Source organism: Protopterus annectens, chromosome 17.part0 (genome assembly GCF_019279795.1).
Source record: "Protopterus annectens isolate FY-2018-M chromosome 17.part0, PAN1.0, whole genome shotgun sequence".
In the NCBI taxonomy this organism is placed as follows: Eukaryota; Metazoa; Chordata; order Ceratodontiformes; family Protopteridae; genus Protopterus; species Protopterus annectens.
In genome coordinates this window covers 708,444,152-708,464,481 of record NC_056751.1, presented here as the reverse complement: position 1 = coordinate 708,464,481, position 20,330 = coordinate 708,444,152, and the positions used below count along the sequence as shown (strand labels likewise).

The following is a 20,330-nucleotide window of genomic DNA, read 5'->3' as shown; positions in this document are numbered from 1 at the left end:
TGAGAGACAGTTTCCGGGTCTGCCCTAGGACTCTTAAAAAGATACTTATGAGCTTCAGGCACCCTATAATACCTATCCGGTTTAACTGGGGCAGGAGGCAAAGAATCCGGATTCAGGGAAGCCTCTGCAAAAACATCTTCCACCACATTCAAAACAGGAGGTATAGCTAAAGGCCTGTGCTGGGGTAAAAACAAGAATACCCTAAGCCTTTTCCTGGAATCAGAGAAATCTTGACCTTCCCATTTAAAATGCTCCCTCATGGAATGCAGAGTCTCTGAAAATGAAAAATCCTCAGGAGGGGAAGCTGAAGGAGTAGAATCATCCACATCAGAATCAGAATAAGGAGGGTACTCCTGCAAGTCTTCAGCCGAAGACTCAGAAGCCTCCGAGCATTGCTCAAACTCAGATTCCACCCTAGGCCTCTTATCAGGAGGGGGCATAGAACCCCTTATCATAGTAATCAAATCCTCTGCCATTTTAAGCATATGTTTCTTAGGCAAAGACCCTGAAGTACTAGGAGAAACCCCCACTGAAGCAAAACTCGGCCTGCCCCTCAAAGAAGCCTTGGAAACAGAAGGGGAGGCTCTGACCACCTTAGGAAGAGAGGTAAGAACAGCCACCTGAGAAGCCCCCTCAGCCTGGCCTACTTCCTGAGAGGATACATCCTGTAACAGTAAAGTCTCTCCCTGAGACTCCAAAGAAACACCTGGCAAAACCTCCGCTCCACTGAGCCCTCTAAAGAACCGGCGTCTGGGACTGTCTGTTCCTCCACTCTAGGCTTTGCTGTCATGTCCTTGCGCTTTTTAGTCGAAGCCGGCCGGAGCATCCGACGGCATTTTATAATTACAACGCTTCCCAAACACTAACCTGGCACAGTCTAACCTTCTCTTAATAGTGCGTTTGTTAAATTTAGCACAAGAGCGGCATCCAACAACGTCGTGCTCAGGCCCTAAACAAGGTATACACAAAGTATGGTAATCCCTATGAGGTATCTGTTTCCCACAAGAAATACAGTTATTCACTTTTTCTGACATCCGGTTAAATACTGAGGCAAGAAAAAAACAAAATATTCCCCAACGGGGTACTTAGCCAACTTTGATTCGGTCTGAAACTCTGGCTTCAGAAACTTTCAGAACGCCAACCTGCACTCGCAAAATTGCTTCTGCATCGGACCATGCGGCAAAAAAGACTGAGGATATGACGTCGGTCATGCGCATTAGTACCCTGACGTACTGACGTCAGTCTAATGCGCCCTGACCGACATCAGCCATATACTTTGGTATTCGGGCCGACTGGACAGCGGACTACCCAATAGTTAGGACTGCAGCAATGTGGAATGAAGAACATCAGCGTCTTCCACGACAAGAACTTTAGGAGGCATGACGAAGCAGGTTCAAAAGGTGGCAACATGAGTTGCGACAGCAGCAAATTCAGGCTCCATGGAAAGAAAGGCTTTCTGACAGGCGGTCTAAGATGGAAGGTTCCTTTCAAAAAGGCTTTACAAAGCCTGTGAGACATAATGGAAGAACCTCCCTCACCAATATGGAAGTTTGATATGGCCGCCAACTGTACTCTTAGAGTGGAAGTAGAAGCTCCTTCGTGAAAAAGGATGGATAAGAATTCTAAAATTTTATGTAAAGGAGCTACCAAGGGATCTAAGTTTTGACTAGATGCCCAATATACAAAGCGTTTCCACTTACTCGTATAGAGCTTAGTAGTAGAGGCTTTATGAGAAGCAACTAGGATGTGTTGAACTGACGGAAGGAATAGATGAGACCTGGCTAGGCAGGGAAGCGGAGCAGCCAAGCTGCTAGTTTGAGGGACTGTAGAGACGGGTGAGGAACTCCCGACGAGTGTCAGCAGGTCTGGCACTGGGTCCAGAATCCACTGTTCCTCTATTTGATGAGCTCGAAGAAAGGGAAACCATATTTGACGAGGCCAGAATGGGGCTATGAGTATAATAGTCCTTTCCAGGCTCCTGGCTTTCTGCAGAAATCTGGGAATCAATGGAGTCGGTGGGAATGCATATAGGAGACCCGGGGGCCAATCGTGTATCAGTGAGTCCCTGGGGACATCCCCCGGAGGGGGTAGAAGGGCAAAGTAGCTTCTGCATTTTGCATTCAATGGGGAGGCAAAAAGATCGCAGCAAGGCTGGCCCCATTTGCGGAAGATCTTTTCTGCCGCCTGTGAATTCAGGGACCACTCGTGAGGTAACAGGATGGCTCTGCTCAACCTGTCCGCAATGACGTTGGATGACCCCGGGATGTGCGCTGCTATCAGAAAGCGACCCGTGGACTCTGCCCATTGCCAAATTCTCATGACCCCTCTGCATAACGGGTAAGACCTGGTTCCCCCTTGCTTGTTTATGTACCAGACTACAGACATGTCTGTCTGAACTGCTACTGTCCCTAGAGGTAAGAGGGCTTGGAAGTGTTGCAACGCTAGGAACACCACCCTCAACTCCAGAACATTTATATGTAGAGTGTACTCAGTGCTGGACCATTCTCCTTGAACTGTTATTCCCTGAAAAAGGCCCCCCCACCCTTATCAGGGAAGCGTCCGTGGTTATTGTGGCTGTTGGAATGGGTAGAACGAACGGACGACCCACAGGTTCTGGTCGCGCACCCACCATGAGAGGTCCCGTCTGCAAGATTCTGTTATCCTGATCTCGTGCGTTAGGGGTAGGTGTTGGAACGACCACTGCGCAAAGAGCAGTCATTGAAGAATCCTCATGTGTAACCTTCCCATAGGGACTGCAATTAATGCGGCTGCCATCAGTCCCAACACTTAACACCAGTTTGGCCGGGGCTTTCTTGCTGACTAAAAGTAGGACCTGCTGTTTGAGCGTTGAAGCTCTTACTGGGGGGAGTTTTAATAGTGTCGATCGTGTATTTAGATCTGTTCCGATGAAGGAAATACACTGTGAGGGCGATAAGCAAGACTTTTCGAAGTTTATGGATATCCCTAAGAGGGAACAAAGGCTGATTGTATAGTCTCTGGCTTGCAATAGTCGACGCTCGGTGGTGGCGGTGAGGAGCCAGTCGTCCAGATAGGGAAACACCCGGAATCCTTGTCGTCTCAAGTGAGCCGCAACTACTGCCATGCATTTGGTGAATACCCTGGGGGCTGAGGTGAGTCCAAAGGGCAGAGCTCGAAACTGAAAGTGACTGGCCCCCAGCCGGAAGCGCAGGTGATCTCTGGACGGTCCAGCCATTTTGATGTGGTAGTACACGTCTTTGAGATCTATAGAGCACATCCAATCGTCCTTCTGTAAGAATGGAAGGATCGATTGAAGCGTGACCATTCGGAACTTTTCCTTCTTTACGAAGTTGTTGAGATGGCTGAAATCTAAGATCGGTCTCCAGTCCCCTGTCTTTTTTGGAACTAAAAAGAACCTAGAGTAAGTTCCGAATCCTCTTTGGTCCGCCGGGACTGGTTGGATGACTCTGTTTTCGAGCAGCTTTGAAATTTCTACAGCTGCTAGTTTTCGCAGACGGGGTGGAACGTCTGGAAATTTTCTTTGTAGAGGTCGTGTTGAGAAATGAAGGGGATTTTGTATCCTCTGGTTATAATGGCTTTTTACCCAAGAATCTGAAGTAATGTTTAGCCAGGCCAGTGGGTATAAAGCTAAGCGGCCCCCGACTTCCTCCAGAGCAGGACAGCCGGGTCTCCGTTCAGGAGTGCTGGAAAGGCTTCCCAGGGACGGAATCCCATGTCGCCTTGGTTATGCGGACCCCCTCTGCCGCCGGGGCGGCGTCTTCCATTTCTACCCCCCTCCTCTGCCTCTGGAGGGGGCATCACTCTGTGTGGTCTGGAAATATCCCTGATTCTTACGGAACCACATTTTCCCGCCTCGTTGCCCTTTGGGGTACAGTCTAGTAGGAGCGGAAAAATGGACCCCGACAGCAGACAGGGTCTTTCCCTCTTGCTCGCACCGAGTGAGAGTCTCCTTAACCTTGGGCCCAAAAAGTGTGGCACCATCAAAAGGGGCATTGGCAAAGGAAGACTTGAAGGCTTCCGCAAAGGAGCACAGCCGCATCCATGATTGTCTTCGAAGAGCAATCGCTGAAGCTGCAGCTCTACTCGATCCCTCGGCTGCATACGAGATGAGCCTCATGGATGAGTTTACTATGGATGTGAGGGTGTTGAGTTGTGCTGTTCCCTTATCTGAAACAGCAGCATCTGTGTTACCCTGGAGGGCATCGGTCAGCTCCTTGATGAGATCCCTCTGCAAACGTGTGAAATGGGTCAGGTAGTTTAGCGAATGCATGGAAAATGTCGCTGAACTAAAAATGCGCTTCCCATATCTGTCCATAGTCCTAGAATCCTTATTAGGAGGATGAACAGATGAGGAAGACTCAGACATCGCCTTTTTCGTGGCTGCCGCCACCACCATAGCGTCGACAGGGACTCCCTTGATGAGAAGATTTATCTTGGGGGGGCAGTGATGAACTTGTTTGGTTTCCTAGGTACTAGTTCCACTGTGTCAGGTGTCTCCCACGCCCTTCGAGCAATCAAATCCATTAATTCATCAAAGGGCGGGGTCACCCAGGAGGTAGAAGGTTGAGCCCCAAAAGCCTTCAGCAGCACCGACTCGTCCTCAGAGGGGGCTAGGGACTGCCAATCACCCCTCTGTTTCAAGATCTCCAGGATGTCTGCAAATGACACATCCTCAGAGGGTGATTTGGGGGACCCCTCTGCCTCATCCAAGTCGGTGTCAGACGTTAGAGATTCCTGTGGGGAATCTATGTGCCTCCTCTTGCACAACTGTTTCCTTGGGACCTCATCAGAGGGGGCTTCTGGTGAGGCCTCCAAGGAACAGGGGGAACCCTCTCTGTGGGTGGCTGAGGCAATTGGGCTTGACGCTTGGGATGGATCGTGGGAGCAGAAACAGGAAGTGGCCCTTTTGGGGAAGGAGAAGATTCCCCAAATGATGTGGTTGTCTGTACAGACAATACCTTCCTCATAAGTTCAAAGGCCCCCAAACCCCTGGCTAAGGGCTCCCCCGGTTCCGAAGAACATGGAAGCATCCCAGAACCAGGTGCCGTGGGCTCCGACCCCGAGGACGGAGCCGAACCACTCTGTGCCGAACCACTCGGTGCAGAGGCCCCGAGAGGGAGAGTCGGCACCGACAGGTCGGTACGACTCTCGGTCCCGGAACAGAGCAAAGACAGTCGGCGCCGCGACTCCCCTAACTGTTCCGAAGGAGTTGAAGTCAAAGGTGTCGATCGTGCAATGGACGGTTTTGGCACAGAGGGCTCCACCATCATCAGGTCATCTTCTCCCGGCTCCGAGATCTGGATGGGTCTCAAAGGAAGACCCGTTGGAGATATGGGGAGGCCTTCTAGTTTCGACACCAACTGGGAGGAAACTGCAATTAACTTGGAAAGGGCCGTGTTCTCCATGAGTTTCTGCACGACACGATCCACATCGGTGTCAGATAAGGGTCTGGAAGAACGGGTCGAAGGAGCCGAAGATGGCACCGACCGAAGAATGGATGGTGGTGGCAGTTCCGACACCGGTTCCAAGATATGGGGCTCAGTAAAAGATAAATGTTCGACGCTTGGCCCAGAGATCTGTGGAACCGGCGAACGAACCCGAGAAGATGAACTCTGAGCCGATGAAATGGGCTCAGACATCTTCGACCCCTTTGAGGATTTAGAAGCCTGATCCGACTTGTCCAAAGCCTCTTGAAAGGCCGGCTTCAACAATCCTGTCAATAAGCTTCCTGCGTCTATCCGTCATGACCCTCCCGCTAAAGGAATGACAAATAGAGCAATCCTCTTGGAGATGGAGAGGGCCAAGACAGACACAGGAAGCATGATTGTCAGTAATGGACAGTTTCTGCCCACACTGACATCTTTTAAAACCAGATTTGGCTTTTTCTGACATTGCAAGTTACAATGACAATAACTAACAGGAAAACAATTACTAATCCTAGCGAAGGATATATATATATATATATATATATATATATATATATAAATAAAACTTTTCACAAAAAAAAAACACCTAAGAAAAAAAAGATTAGGCCACGTTTCTATCTGGTCCGAGCTCTCGTCGATCCGATCTGTTGCAGCAGCAAACTAGATCTGGGTAATGGCAGGGTGGATTGTGGGATATGGGCTGGTCTCGAGCTTCTCTGAGATTCAGAGCTTTGCAATTCGGCCGACTCTGTGCCGAGGATCGGCTCCAAACCCGTGTGTAAGAACAAACTGCGAGATTGAACACTTGCATTGTACTGATACAGGGATAGCCACGGCTATGGCAGTCTGAATCTCATTCAATACACTGCCCTAGCATTTGTTACTGGTCAATCTCAACAGCACTTTTAAAATGTCCTACAAGAAAACTCAGAGGCAAAGTTGTAATAATGAAAAGCAATGATAGTATCACAAATGCATTATCCCAATTTAGAAAAAAAAGTGTCTCAATCCAGGGAAAAGTACATAAAACAATTTACTAACATTGATGTTGCTATTCAGCATGGCTTCGAAATCCTCTGGTAATATTTTCGGCACCTGGTTGATGAGGTTCATCAGGAAACGACCCACAGTATTATCAGCTGCTACTTTACCAGACTGGAAAAGAAAAAAAAAAAATCAAATCAATACATGGGAGATACCTTACACCCAAGGACACCTACTCATCAACTCAATGAAAAATAATCCATTTTACAAATACCAGTTCTGTACAGTGGCCTGGTTGAGTTATCTAATGCACTTTTAAACCAACTTTTTTTGGGGGGGGGGGGGCAGCAAGCTCAATACAAATATCTGCTTTCCCAAGTTAGCCATAAGTCAGGAAGCAATGTACCTTTGGCAGGAAATTTAAATCCTCCACACAGGTTGAGCTGTACTATCACCATCTAAAAATAAATGGACATACAGTGGATATAAAAAGTTTAAACACCCCTGTTACTGAATAAATCTCAAAACTTGTCCCACCTTTAATGTGACCTATAACACCTGCATCTCTTGTGCACAGTCCTCTTTAGGTCACCCCACAGATTTTCTATTAGATTTAGGTCTGGGCTCTGGCTGGGCCACTCCAAAAAGTACAGTTTTGTACCTACCATAAATGTAGATGTTCGAGGATCCACATTGCTGCAGTCCTAACCATAGGGTAGTCCGCTGTCCAGTCGGCCCGAATACCAAAGTATATGGCTGACGTCGGTCAAGGCGCATTAGACTGATGTCAGGACGTCAGGGTACTAATGCGCATGACCGACGTCATATCCTCAGTCTTTTCTTGCCCCAGATGTCAGAAGACCCTAAAAAGACAAGGCCTAAACCAAAAACACCAAAAAACCCTGCACCAAACATATATACAATATATACAAATTTACAAGAATATAGCCTAACCCACACCACCACCCCTAAACACAGAGGGGAAGGAGGGAGGGTAAATTGGACTGCAGCAATGTGGATCCTCGAACATCTACATTTATGGTAGGTACAAAACTGTACTATGTTCTTCATTCCACATTGCTGCAGTCCTAACCATTGGGTAGAATCCCAAAGCAGAGGTAAGGGAGGCTGGCAAATCATAAGGAAGCAGGAGCTGTCAACATGCCTTGCAAAATAGCTGTGGCAAAACCAGCCCTAGATTTAGAGTAGAGAGGAAGGTGGTAATGCTTAGAGAAAGTATGCACTGAACTCCAAGTAGCTGCCTCCAAAATATCCTTAGTTGCCACCCCTTAGAAATGCTGTAGAAGTGGCAGTAGCCCTAGTGGAATGAGGCCTAATCCCAGCTGGAATCTCCTTGCCATGATGGGAATAACAAAATGAAATGCAAACCTCAATCCTCTTAGAAATAGTTTGCTTAGACACAGGCTTGCCCTGAGAACTCAAAGCAAAAGAAACAAACAACTGCTGAGACTGCCTGAAATCCTTAGTCCTGCTTAAATAATAACGCAACTGCCTATGTACATCCAAAGTGTGCAAAATCTTTTCTCCCTTATTTTGGGGATCTGCATAGAAAGTAGGCAAATGAATAGTTTGGTTTAAAGCCACACTAGAAACCACCTTAGGCATAAAGGAAGGATTAGTGCGTAATGATACCCTATCCTTATGGAAAATCAAAAGGCTCTACTGCCATAAGGGCCTGCAACTCAGAAACCCTTCTTGCAGAAGTAATAGCCAACAAAAGCAGTCTTCCATGACAAGTATTTCAATTCAGCAGTAACCGAGGCTCAAAAGGTTGTAGAGTAAGTTTTTCCAACACAAAATTGAGATCCCAAGCAGGAGTAGGAGCTCTCGTGGGGTCTTATATTCTTTGCCCCTCTAAGAAACTGCTTGAACAAAGGATGCGAAAACAATGGTGGGTCACAATCATAGTGAGCTGAAATTGCTGCAGCATGAATCTTAATGGAAGAGAAGGACAAACCTTTGTCCAATAACTCCGTAAGATATTGAAGAGCCACACTCAAATTAGGCTCAGAAATCTCCAAATTCTTTGCTGCACTCCAAAATAAAAATCTCTTCCATTTTTCTGCGTACACTTTCCTTGTACTAGGTCTTCTGGCTTCCATAATCACATTTAAAACTTGTTGAGGAAGTTGAGACCTGCTGTGTTTCAAAACAGAATATGCCAGGCTGTTAGATGAAGAGAGTGAAGTTTGACATTGAGCAGGTGACCGTCCTTCTGAGATAACAGGTGTGGAATCAAAGGTAAAGGCCATGGAGGCTTCCTTACCAGACTCCTTAGTAGTGGGTACCAGTGTTGCGAGGCCAATCTGGAGCTATTAAAATCATCCTTGGCTTGTCTTGTCTGACCTTTAGGAGCACCTTTGGGAGAAGAGGCAGAGGTGGAAAGGCATACATGAAGATTTTTCCAACTGAAAGAAAGAGCATCCACTTTCCAAGCTGTGTGATGAAACCCTTTGTGCAAAACTTTGGCAGCTGGTGGTTTAGTGGAGAAGCGAACAGATCTATGTCTGGAGTTCCCCATGACACTGTCAATTTCTGAAATACATGAAGATCCAGTTTCCACTCGTGGGGATCCATGATTTGTCTGCTTAACACATCTGCTAAGGAGTTCTGTGCTCCCGGCAGAAACCTTGCCTGAAGAGTTAGTTGCAAGCTGAGCGCAGTCTCCCATAAAATCATTGCTTGCCTGCATAGAGGATAAGAATGTGTTCCCCCTTGTTTGTTGATGTACCACATGACAGTTGTGTTGTCTGTTAGAATCAACACCTGCCCCGGAAGCAGCAACTCCTTGAAAGCCATTAATGCAAACTGGACTGCTAACATCTCCTTCATGTTGATATGTAGATGCAGTAGTCTGGCAGGCCACTTGTCTTGTATCCACTTTCCATTTTCTGACTCGCCTCTGGCCGGGTCACAGAGAGTCCCTTGTTTAGGTGACATTCCTGAGCCCACCACAAAAATTCTTTTTGGATGCAAGGTATTATTTGAATGACAGTGTCCAAATCCTGGCAGTGCTGTGTCCATACATTTTTGAGATACCATTGCAGCTTCCTCATATGCAGTTTGGCATTGGGAAGCACCAGAATACAAGATGCCATGAACCCTAAGGCTTGAAGGACTGTCCTTGCAGTCAGCCCGGACTGAAGAGATAGTTGGTGGAAATAACTGGAAAGATTCTTTTGTTTGTCCGGGGTTAAAAAGGCCATCTGGGCTGCTGTATTCAGTCTCACACCCAGAAAGCACATGTCTTGAGAGGGTACTAGACTGGACTATTTCGTTCACAGAATACCCTAGGCATCTTAGCACTGCTATGACATATTCCAGATGCTGTAGAAGGTCTTCCTTTTCTTGAGCCAGAATCAGGCAGTCCTCCAAGTAAGGATAGATTTGAATTCCTTTTAGCCTGAAGTAAGCTATCACTGGAGCCAGAACCTTTGCGAATACTCTGGGCGCAGTAGATAAGCCAAAGGGCAATGCAGAGAACTGATGAGAATTTCCAGCTCGAAAACGCAGATACTTTCTGCAACTTAGTCTGATAGGCACATGAAGGTAAGCTTCCTTGAGATCTAAAGTTACCATCCAGTGATCTTTGCCCAGCAGAGGTAAAAGCTGTTGTAACGTCAACATTTTGAACTTGGGAATGTCCAGATAAGTGTTGGGGATAGACAAATCCAAAATTGGTCTCCACGTGTTCCCCTTCTTTGGTACTAGGAACAGCGAGAATAAAATCCTAGGCCTCTTTCTGGTACAGGTACTGGCTGAATAGCCCCTATTTGGAGTAACAGAGAAATTTGCTTGTGAGCCTCTTTTCTTTGTGGAGGAGGAGCGTCTGGCATGCCTTTGAAAGGGGGCAAGGTATGGAAATAAAACCTGTAACCGTGGTGAATGATATCCAAAACCCATCTGTCTTGAGTAATTAAATCCCAATTTTCTTTGAAAAGAGACAGCCTTCCTCCCAAAGGAGCTGCCAGGCGAGAATGTACTGGCAGCTGAAAAGGCAGGTCATTGGGTCTGTTCTGAAAGGACTGACCCTGCCCTCACCAGAAGTCTGAGCAGGAGAACTCCTGTTCTAGGCCTAAAAGAACCTTGAGCTCTGCCCCTACCCGTCTAGACCTACCCCTAGACTGGGAATCATAAGCAGGATATGTCCATCCTTAGTAGGCCAATTTCTGCTAAACTTTGGAGGTTGCACCTGCAAAAATCTTTAACAGTCTGCATAGACTCAGCCTTGTCCTCCATTTTCTTTAAAACTGCTTCCAAGCGAACCAAACAACATATCAGACTGTAAAGGAGCATCTAAAATCCTTGTCTTAACATGCTCAGCTAAATTCTGATCCCTCAACCAGGCGTGCCTGCGAAGAACAGAACCAGTGGCAGCCACCCTCGAGGAGGCCTGCACAGCATCAAAACCACATTGCAAAGAATGCTTACCCACTTGTTCAGACACATGAACTAAATCATGCAACTCTTTACATTCAATACCTTCCATGAGCATCCACCTTAGATTTCAATTGTGTAAGGAGATAATGTTGATATTTTAGCATGTGAAACTGACAATTCAGCGCCCTCATGGCTAAAGTGGAAGAAGTATACACTTTCTTTCCCCATCTATCCAAAGCCCTTGCCTCTTTATCAGAGGAACAGGTTTTTAACAACAGAGGCCTTAACACCTTTAGGCCCCTGAGAAACAGTTTCCGGGTCTGCCCTAGGACTCTTAAAAAGATACTTATGAGCTTCAGGCACCCTATAGTACCTATCAGGTTTAACAGGGGCAGGAGGCAAAGAATCAGGGTTCAGGGAAGCCTCTGCAAAAACATCTTCCACATTCAACACAGGAGGTATAGCTAAGGGCCTATGCTGGGGTAAAAACAAGAATTCCCTAAGCCTCTTCCTGGAATCAGAGAAATCTTGGCCTTCCCATTTAAAATGCTCCCGCATGGAATGCAGAGTCTCTGAAAATGAGAAATCCTCAGGAGGCTGAAGGTGGAATCATCCACATCAGAATCAGAATAAGGAGGATACTCCTGCACGTCTTCAACCCGAAGACTCAGAAGCCCCAGAACACTGTCCAAAACTCTCAAACTCAGGCTCCACCCTAGGCCTCTTATCAGGAGGGGGCATAGAACCTCTAATCATAGTAATCAAATCCTCTGCCATTTTAAGCATATGTTTCTTAGGCACAGAACCTGAAGTGCTAGGAGGAAGCCCCCACTGAAGCTAAACTTGGCCTGCCCCTCAAAAGTCTTGGAAACAGAAGGAGAGGCTCTAACCACCTTAGGAAGAGAGGGAAGAACAGCTGCCTGAGAAGCCCTCAGCCTGGCCTACCTCCTGAGAGGCACGTCCTGTAACAGTAAAGTCTCTGCCTGAGACTCAAAGAAACTCCTGGCAAAACCTCTGGCTCACTGAGCCTTCTAAAGAACCGGCGTCCGGGACTGCGGTTCTTCAACTCTAGGCTTAGCTGCTTTGTCCTTGCGCTTTTTGGGCCGAAGCAGGCGTCGGAGGCATCCGGCGGCATTTATAGTCCTGGCGCTTCCCAAACACTAACCTGGCACAGTCTAACCTTCTCTTAATAGTGGCGTCTGTTAAATCTAGCACAAGGCGGCATCCAACAGCGTCGTGCTCAGGCCCTAAGCAAGGTATACACAAAGTATGATAATCCCTATGAGGTATCTGTTTCCCACAAGCCATACAGTTATTCACTTTTTCTGACATCCGTTTAAATACTGAGGCAAGAAAAACCAAAATGTTCCCCAACGGGTACCAACCAACTTTGATTCGGTCTGAAACTCCGACTTCAGAAAATTTCAGAGCGCCAACCTGCACTTTCATAAAACTGCTTCTGCATCGGACCATGCGGCAAAAAGACTGAGGATATGACGTCGGTCATGCGCGTAGTACCCTGGCGTCCTGACATCAGTCTAATGCGCCTTGACCGGCGATCAGCCATCACTTTGGTATTCGGGCCGACTGGACAGCGGACTACCCTATGGTTAGGACTGCAGCAATGTGGAATGAAGAACATCTTTAATTTTCTTCTGGTGAAGCCAATTTTTTGATCTGGATGTATGCTTGGGGTAAATGTCGTGCTGAAAGGTGAAATTCCTCATCTTCCTAGCAGACGCCGGAAAGTTTAGACCAAAAGTGACTGGAATGGTTCACAACTCCCTCCACCTTGACTAAAGCCCCAGTTCCAGCTGAAAAGCAACCCCAAAGCATGATACTGCCACCACCATGTTTCACCATTGGGATGGTGTTTTTTGGTGATCTTGAAAATGTTTTTGACCAAACCTACCTTTTGGAAATTCTGGCCTAAAAAATTTAATCTTTGTCAGACAGTACAGTTGTGTACACTTACCATAAATGTAGATGTTAGAGTGTATTCACTGTTGCAGTCATTACATTTGGGTAATCTGCTGGCAGGTTGCCCTCAGTCGACCCTGAATAACAGTCTTGGGTCCTCGTCTGTTGCTGTCTTCTTCCATAGCGGCGGGTCATCAGGAGTATAAAACATGCAGCAGACACCATTTTATTCAGTTTTTCTTGCCCCAGATGTCAGGTGCCCCAAATGGGAGCAAAAAAAAATATATATATATATAAATAGTAAATGTAAATAAATGCACTTTTAGAAACAAACTTTACCTTCATCTAAAATCAAATACAGGCTTTAAGAAGCGAGAAAGGCTGACCTTTAGTAATACCTTTGGAAGAAGAGGTGTAGGAAGAAAAGCATAGACATGAACGGTTTTGCAGCTGAAAGACAGAGCATCCACTTTCCAGGCTGTGTGATGAAACCCCTTTGTGCAATACTTTGGCACGTGGTGGTTTAGTGGAGAAGTGAACAGATCTATGTCTGGAGTTCCCCATGACACTGTCAATTTCTGAAATACATGAAGATCCAGTTTCCACTTTCGTGGGGATCCATGATTTGTCTGCTTAATACATCTGCTAGGGAGTTCTGTGCTCTGGCAGAAACCTTGCCTGAAGAGTCAGTTGCAGGCTTAAGCAGTCTCCCATAAAATCATTGCTTGCCTGCATAGAGGATAAGAATGTGTTCCCCTTGCTTGTTGATGTACCACATGACAGTTGTGTTGTCTGTCAGAATCAACATCTGCCCTGTAAGAAGTAACTCCTTGAGCGCCATCAATGCAAGCTGGACTGCTAACATCTCCTTCATGTTGATATGTAGATGCTGTAGTCTGGCAGGCCACTTGTCTTGTATCCACTTTCCATTTAGATGAGCTCCCAAGCAGTGTCCGAGGCATCTGTCGTTAAAATCTGACTCGCCTCTGGCGGGTCACAGAGAGTCCCTTGTTTAGGTGACATTCCTGAGCCCACCACAAGAATTCCTTTTGAAGGCAAGGTATTATTTGAATGACAGTGTCCAAATCTTGGCAGTGCTGTGTCCATACATTTTGGGAAACCATTGCAGCTTCCTCATATGCAGTTTGGCATTGGGAAGCACCAGAATACAAGATGCCATGAACCCTAATGCTTGAAGGACTGTCCTTGCAGTCAGCACGGACTGATGAGATAGTTGATGGAAGTAAAATGACAGACTCTTTTGTTTGTCCGGGGTTAAAAGGCCATCTGGGCTGCTGTATTCAGTCTCACACCCAGAAAGCACATGTCTTGAGAGGGTACTAGACTGGACTTTATTTCGTTCACAGAATACCCTAGGCATCTTAGCACTGCTATGACATATTCCAGATGCTGTAGAAGGTGTTCTTTATCTTGAGGCAGAATCAGGCAGTCGTCCAAGTAAGGATAAATTTGAATGCCTTGAAGCCTGAAGTAAGCTATCACTGGAGCCAGAACCTTTGTGAATACTCTGGGCAGTAGATAAGCCAAAGGGCAATGCAGAGAACTGATAATGAAAATCTCCAGTTGAAACGCAGATACTTTCTGCAACTTAGCCTTATGGGCACATGAAGGTAAGCTTCCTTGAGATCCAAAGTTACCATCCAGTGATCCTTGCCCAGCAGAGGTAACAGTTGTTGTAACGTCAACATCTTGAACTTGGGAATGTCCAGATAAGTGTTGAGGATAGATAAATCCAAAATTGGTCTCCACGTGTTCCCCTTCTTTGGTACTAGGAACAGGCGAGAATAAAATCCGAAGCCCCTTTCTGACACAGGGACTGGCTGAATAGCCCCTATCTGGAGTAACTGAGAAACTTGCTTGAGAGCCTCTTTTCTTTGTGGAGGAGGAACATCTGGCATGCCTTTGAAAGGGGCATTGTGTGGAAATAAAATCTGTACCGTGATGAATGATATCCAGCACCCATCTGTCTTGAGTGATTAAATCCCAATTTTCTTTGAAAAGAGACAATCTTCCTCCCAAAGGAGCTGCCAGGCGAGTCCACTGGCAGCTGAAAAGGCAGGTCATTGGGTCTGCTTACGAAAGGACTGACCCCTGCCCTCACCAGAAGTCTGAGCAGGTGAACTGTCTGATCTAGGCCTAAACGAACCTTGAGCCCTGCCCCTACCACGTCTAGATCTACCCCTAGACTGGGAACCATAAGCAGGATATGTCCACCCCTTAGCAGGCCAATTTCTACTAAACTTCGGAGGCTGCACCTGCAAAAAATCTTTAACAGTCTGCATAGACTTAGCTTTGTCCTCCATTTTCTTTAAAACTGCTTCCACAGGCGGTCCAACATCCTGGTCTTAACATGCTCAGCTAAATTCTGATCCTTCAACCATGCATGTCTGCGAAGAACAGAACTAGTAGCAGCCACCCTCGAGGAGGCCTGAACAGCATCAAAACCACACTGCAAAGAATGCTTACCCACTTGTTCAGACACATGAACCCAATCCAGCAATTCTTTACACTCAATACCTTCCGCCAAAGCATCCACCTTAGATTTCAATTGTGAAAGGAGATAATTCTGATATTTCAGCATATGAAATTGACAATGCAATGCCCTCATGGCTAGAGTGGAAGAAGTATATACTTTCTTACCCCACCTATCCAAAGCCCTTGCCTCTTTATCAGAGGGTACAGGATTTTTAACCACAGAAGCTTTAACACCTTTAGGCCCCTGAGAAACAGTTTCTGGGTCCGCCCTGGGACTCTTAAACAAATACTTATGAGCTTCGGGCACCCTATAATACCTATCCGGCTTAACAGGAGCAGGAGGCAAGGAGTCAGGGTTCAGAGAGGCCTCTGCAAAAACATCCTCCACCACATTCAACACAGGAGGAATAGCTAAGGGCCTATGCTGAGGCAAAAACAAGAATTCCCTAAGCCTTCCCATTTAAAGTGCTCCCTCATGGAGTGAAGAGTCTCTGAAAATGAAAAATCCTCAGGAGGAGAAGCTGAAGGAGTAGAATCATCCACATCAGAATCAGAATAAGCAGGAAACTCTTGCAAGTCTTCCACAGAAGACTCTGAAGCCTGTGAACACTGTTCAAAACTATCAAACTCCTGTTCCACCCTAGGCCTCTTATCAGGTGGGGGCATAGAACCTCTAATCAGAGTAATCAAATCTTCTGCCATTTTAAGCATATGTTTCTTAGGCACAGAGCCCGAAATGCTAGGAGAAACCCCTACAGAAGCTGAACTTGGCCTTCCTCTAAAAGAGGCTTTGGCAACAGAAGGAGAGGCCCTAACTACCTTGGGAGCCTACCTCCTGAGAGGGCACATCCTGTAACAGTAAAGTATCTGCCTGAGACTCCATAGAGACTCCTGGCAAAACCTCTGGCTCCCCTGAGCCTTCTAAAGGACCGACGTCCGGGACTGCCGGTTCCTCACCCCTAGACTTCACTGTTTTGTCCTTGCGCTTCTTAGATGAAGCAGGCGTCGGAGCATCCGGCGGCATAGTATAATTACGCCTTCCAAACACTAACCTAGCACAATCAAGCCTCCTCTTAATAGTGCGCTTGTTAAATCTAGCACAAGAGCGGCAACCAACAACGTCGTGCTCAGGCCCTAAACAAGGTATACACAATGTATGATAATCCCTGTGCGGTATCTGCTTCCCACAAGAAATACAGTTATTCACTTTTTCTGACATCCGGTAAAATACTGAGGCAAGAAAAAACCAAAATGTTCCCCAACGGGGTTACTTAGCCAACTCTGTACTCGGTCTGAAACTCCGGTTTGGAAAATCTCAGAACGCCAACCTGCACTCGCAAAATTGCTTCTGCATCGGACCATGCGGCAAAAAAGACTGGGGAAATGACGTCGGTCATGCGCATTAGTACCCTGACGTACTGGCGTCACTCTAAGGCGCCATGACCGGCGTCATACTCTGGTATTCGGGCCGACTGGGACGCGGACTATACCCAATAGTCAGGACTGCAGCAAGGGAAGACGAAGAACATCCAGTGGCAGCCACCCTCGAGGAGGCCTGCACAGCATCAAAACCACATTGCAAAGAATGCTTACCCACTTGTTCAGACACATGAACTAAATCATGCAACTCTTTACATTCAATACCTTCCGCCAGAGCATCCACCTTAGATTTCAATTGTGTAAGGAGATAATTTTGATATTTTAGCATGTGAAACTGACAATTCAACGCCCTCATGGCTAAAGTGGAAGTATACACTTTCTTTCCCCATCTATCCAAAGCCCTTGCCTCTTTATCAGAGGGAACAGGATTTTTAACAACAGAGGCCTTAACACCTTTAGGCCCCTGAGAAACAGTTTCCGGGTCTGCCCTAGGACTCTTAAAAAGATACTTATGAGCTTCAGGCACCCTATAGTACCTATCAGGTTTAACAGGGGCAGGAGGCAAAGAATCAGGGTTCAGGGAAGCCTCTGCAAAAACATCTTCCACATTCAACACAGGAGGTATAGCTAAGGGCCTATGCTGGGGTAAAAACAAGAATTCCCTAAGCCTCTTCCTGGAATCAGAGAAATCTTGGCCTTCCCATTTAAAATGCTCCCGCATGGAATGCAGTGTCTCTGAAAATGAGAAATCCTCAGGAGGAGAAGCTGAAGGAGTGGAATCATCCACATCAGAATCAGAATAAGGAGGATACTCCTGCACGTCTTCAACCGAAGACTCAGAAGCCTCAGAACACTGTTCAAAACTCTCAAACTCAGGCTCCACCCTAGGCCTCTTATCAGGAGGGGGCATAGAACCTCTAATCATAGTAATCAAATCCTCTGCCATTTTAAGCATATGTTTCTTAGGCACAGAACCTGAAGTGCTAGGAGAAGCCCCACTGAAGCTAAACTTGGCCTACCCTCAAAGAAGTCTTGGAAACAGAAGGAGAGGCTCTAACCACCTTAGGAATAGAGGGAAGAACAGCTACCTGAGAAGCCCCCTCAGCCTGGCCTACCTCCTGAGAGGGCACGTCCTGTAACAGTAAAGTCTCTGCCTGAGACTCCAAAGAAACTCCTGGCAAAACCTCTGGCTCCACTGAGCCTTCTAAAGAACCGACGTCCGGGACTGCCGGTTCTTCAACTCTAGGCTTAGCTGCTTTGTCCTTGCGCTTTTTGGACGAAGCAGGCGTCGGAGCATCCGACGGCATTTTATAGTTACAACGCTTCCCAAACACTAACCTGGCACAGTCTAACCTTCTCTTAATAGTGCGTCTGTTAAATCTAGCACAAGAGCGGCATCCAACAACGTCGTGCTCAGGCCCTAAGCAAGGTATACACAAAGTATGATAATCCCTATGAGGTATCTGTTTCCCACAAGCAATACAGTTATTCACTTTTTCTGACATCCGTTTAAATACTGAGGCAAGAAAAAACCAAAATGTTCCCCAACGGGGTACTTAGCCAACTTTGATTCGGTCTGAAACTCCGACTTCAGAAAATTTCATAACGCCAACCTGCACTCGCAAAACTGCTTCTGCATCGGACCATGCGGCAAAAAAGACTGAGGATATGACGTCGGTCATGCGCATTAGTACCCTGACGTCCTGACATCAGTCTAATGCGCCTTGACCGACGTCAGCCATATACTTTGGTATTCGGGCCGACTGGACAGCGGACTACCCTATGGTTAGGACTGCAGCAATGTGGAATGAAGAACATCTTTAATTTTCTTCTGGTGAAGCCAATTTTTTGATCTGGATGTATGCTTGGGGTAAATGTCGTGCTGAAAGGTGAAATTCCTCATCTTCCTAGCAGACGCCGGAAAGTTTTGGGCCAAAAGTGACTGGAATGGTTCACAACTCCCTCCACCTTGACTAAAGCCCCAGTTCCAGCTGAAAAGCAACCCCAAAGCATGATACTGCCACCACCATGTTTCACCATTGGGATGGTGTTTTTTGGTGATGCGAAATGTTTTTGCACCAAACCTACCTTTTGGAAATTCTGGCCTAAAAAATTTAATCTTTGTCAGACAGTACAGTTGTGTACACTTACCATAAATGTAGATGTTAGAGTGTATTCACTGTTGCAGTCATTACATTTGGGTAATCTGCTGGCAGGTTGCCCTCAGTCGGCCTGAATAACAAAGTCTTGGGTCCTGCGTCTGTTGCTGTCTTCTTCCATAACGGCAGGTCATCAGGAGTATAAAACATGCAGCAGACACCATTTTATTCAGTTTTTCTTGCCCCAGATGTCAGGTGCCCCCCAAATGGGGAGCAAAAAAAATATATATATATATAAATAGTAAATGTAAATAAATGCACTTTTAGAAACAAACTTTACCTTCATCTAAAATCAAATACCCCACAAAGGCTTTTGTGTATAGTGAAGGAGAGGAAAGGTATAAAAAGGGGGATGGCGGGTGGGTAAACCCAGACTGCAACAGTGAATACACTAACATCTACATTTATGGTAAGTGTAGACAACTGTACTATGTTCTTAGTGTTTCACTGCTGCAGTCATTAACACTTAGGTTATCCTGCTGGCAGGCTACCTGCAGTCAGCCTGAATTCCACTACCTGCAGTCAGCCTGAATTCCAAAGTCTTGGTATGGCTTCTGTTGCTGTCGCCTCTTCCCTGACGTCAGTGTGCCAGGGGTACACAAGATGCAGACGACGCCATTTTCTTCAGTTCTTGCCCCAGATGTCAGGTGCCCCCAAAAGGGTAGGCTAAAAAAACATTGCTTATAAAAAACACACTAAAATAAACAATACCTTCATCTACAAGCAAACACACCACATATGTTGTATAGAATAGAGAAGTACAGATAAGTCCCAGCAAAGAAAGGGGGATGGTGGGTGAGTAACCTGGACTGCAACAGTGAATACACTAACATCTACATTTATGGTAGGTACACAACTGTACTATGTTAATGTTTCACTGTTGCAGTCATAACACTTGGGTTGAATCCCAAAGCTGAAGTTGGGTGGCTGGGTCTAAATAGAATTAGGAGTGGTTATGAGGCCCTGCAGAACTGCAGTGGCAAAGCCTGCTCTGGATTTAGAGTAAAGAGGTAAGTGGTGGTGCTTGGTAAAAATGTGCATTGAACTCCAAGTTGCAGCCTCCAAAATTTCCTTGGTTGGTACTCCTCTGAGAAAGGCTGCTGATGTTGCTGCTGCTCTGGTCGAATGTGGCCTATGCCCTTAGGCACTGATTTGCCATGCTGTGCATAGCAGAAACAAATGCAGTGTCCTATCCATTTTGAAATAGTCTGCTTTGAGATAGCCTTTCCTTGTGATCCTGCAGCATATGCCACTAAAAGTAGCTCGGTATTTCTGAAAGCTTTAGTTTTGTCCAAGTTTGGATAAAAAGTAGGCAAATGAATGGCTTGGTTAAGAGCCACACTGGATACTACACCTTTGGCATAAATGTTGGGTTTGTCCTTCGAGAAACCCTGTTCGCATGGAAAATGATAAAAGGTTCCACAGCCATTAATTCCTGTAACTCAGACTCTTCTTGCTGAAGTTATTGCTAGGAGCAGAGCAGTTTTCCATGAGAAGAATTTTATCTCAGCTGTATTGGCTGGCTCAAAAGGAGGCAGTGTGAGCTTTTCCAAGACAAAATTGA

General features: G+C 46.3%; 1 protein-coding gene across 1 annotated transcript in view; it reads right to left on the bottom strand.

Annotated features, from left to right (window-relative positions):
* The window catches only part of EIF3F (eukaryotic translation initiation factor 3 subunit F), a 616,919-nt gene that overhangs the window by 121,573 nt on the left and 475,016 nt on the right, over positions 1-20,330 (bottom strand). Inside the window, exon 7 of the mRNA XM_044059140.1 lies at positions 6,468-6,581. Within this exon, the coding sequence (XP_043915075.1) occupies positions 6,468-6,581 (114 nt within the window). The remainder of the gene's footprint in view (positions 1-6,467; positions 6,582-20,330) is intronic.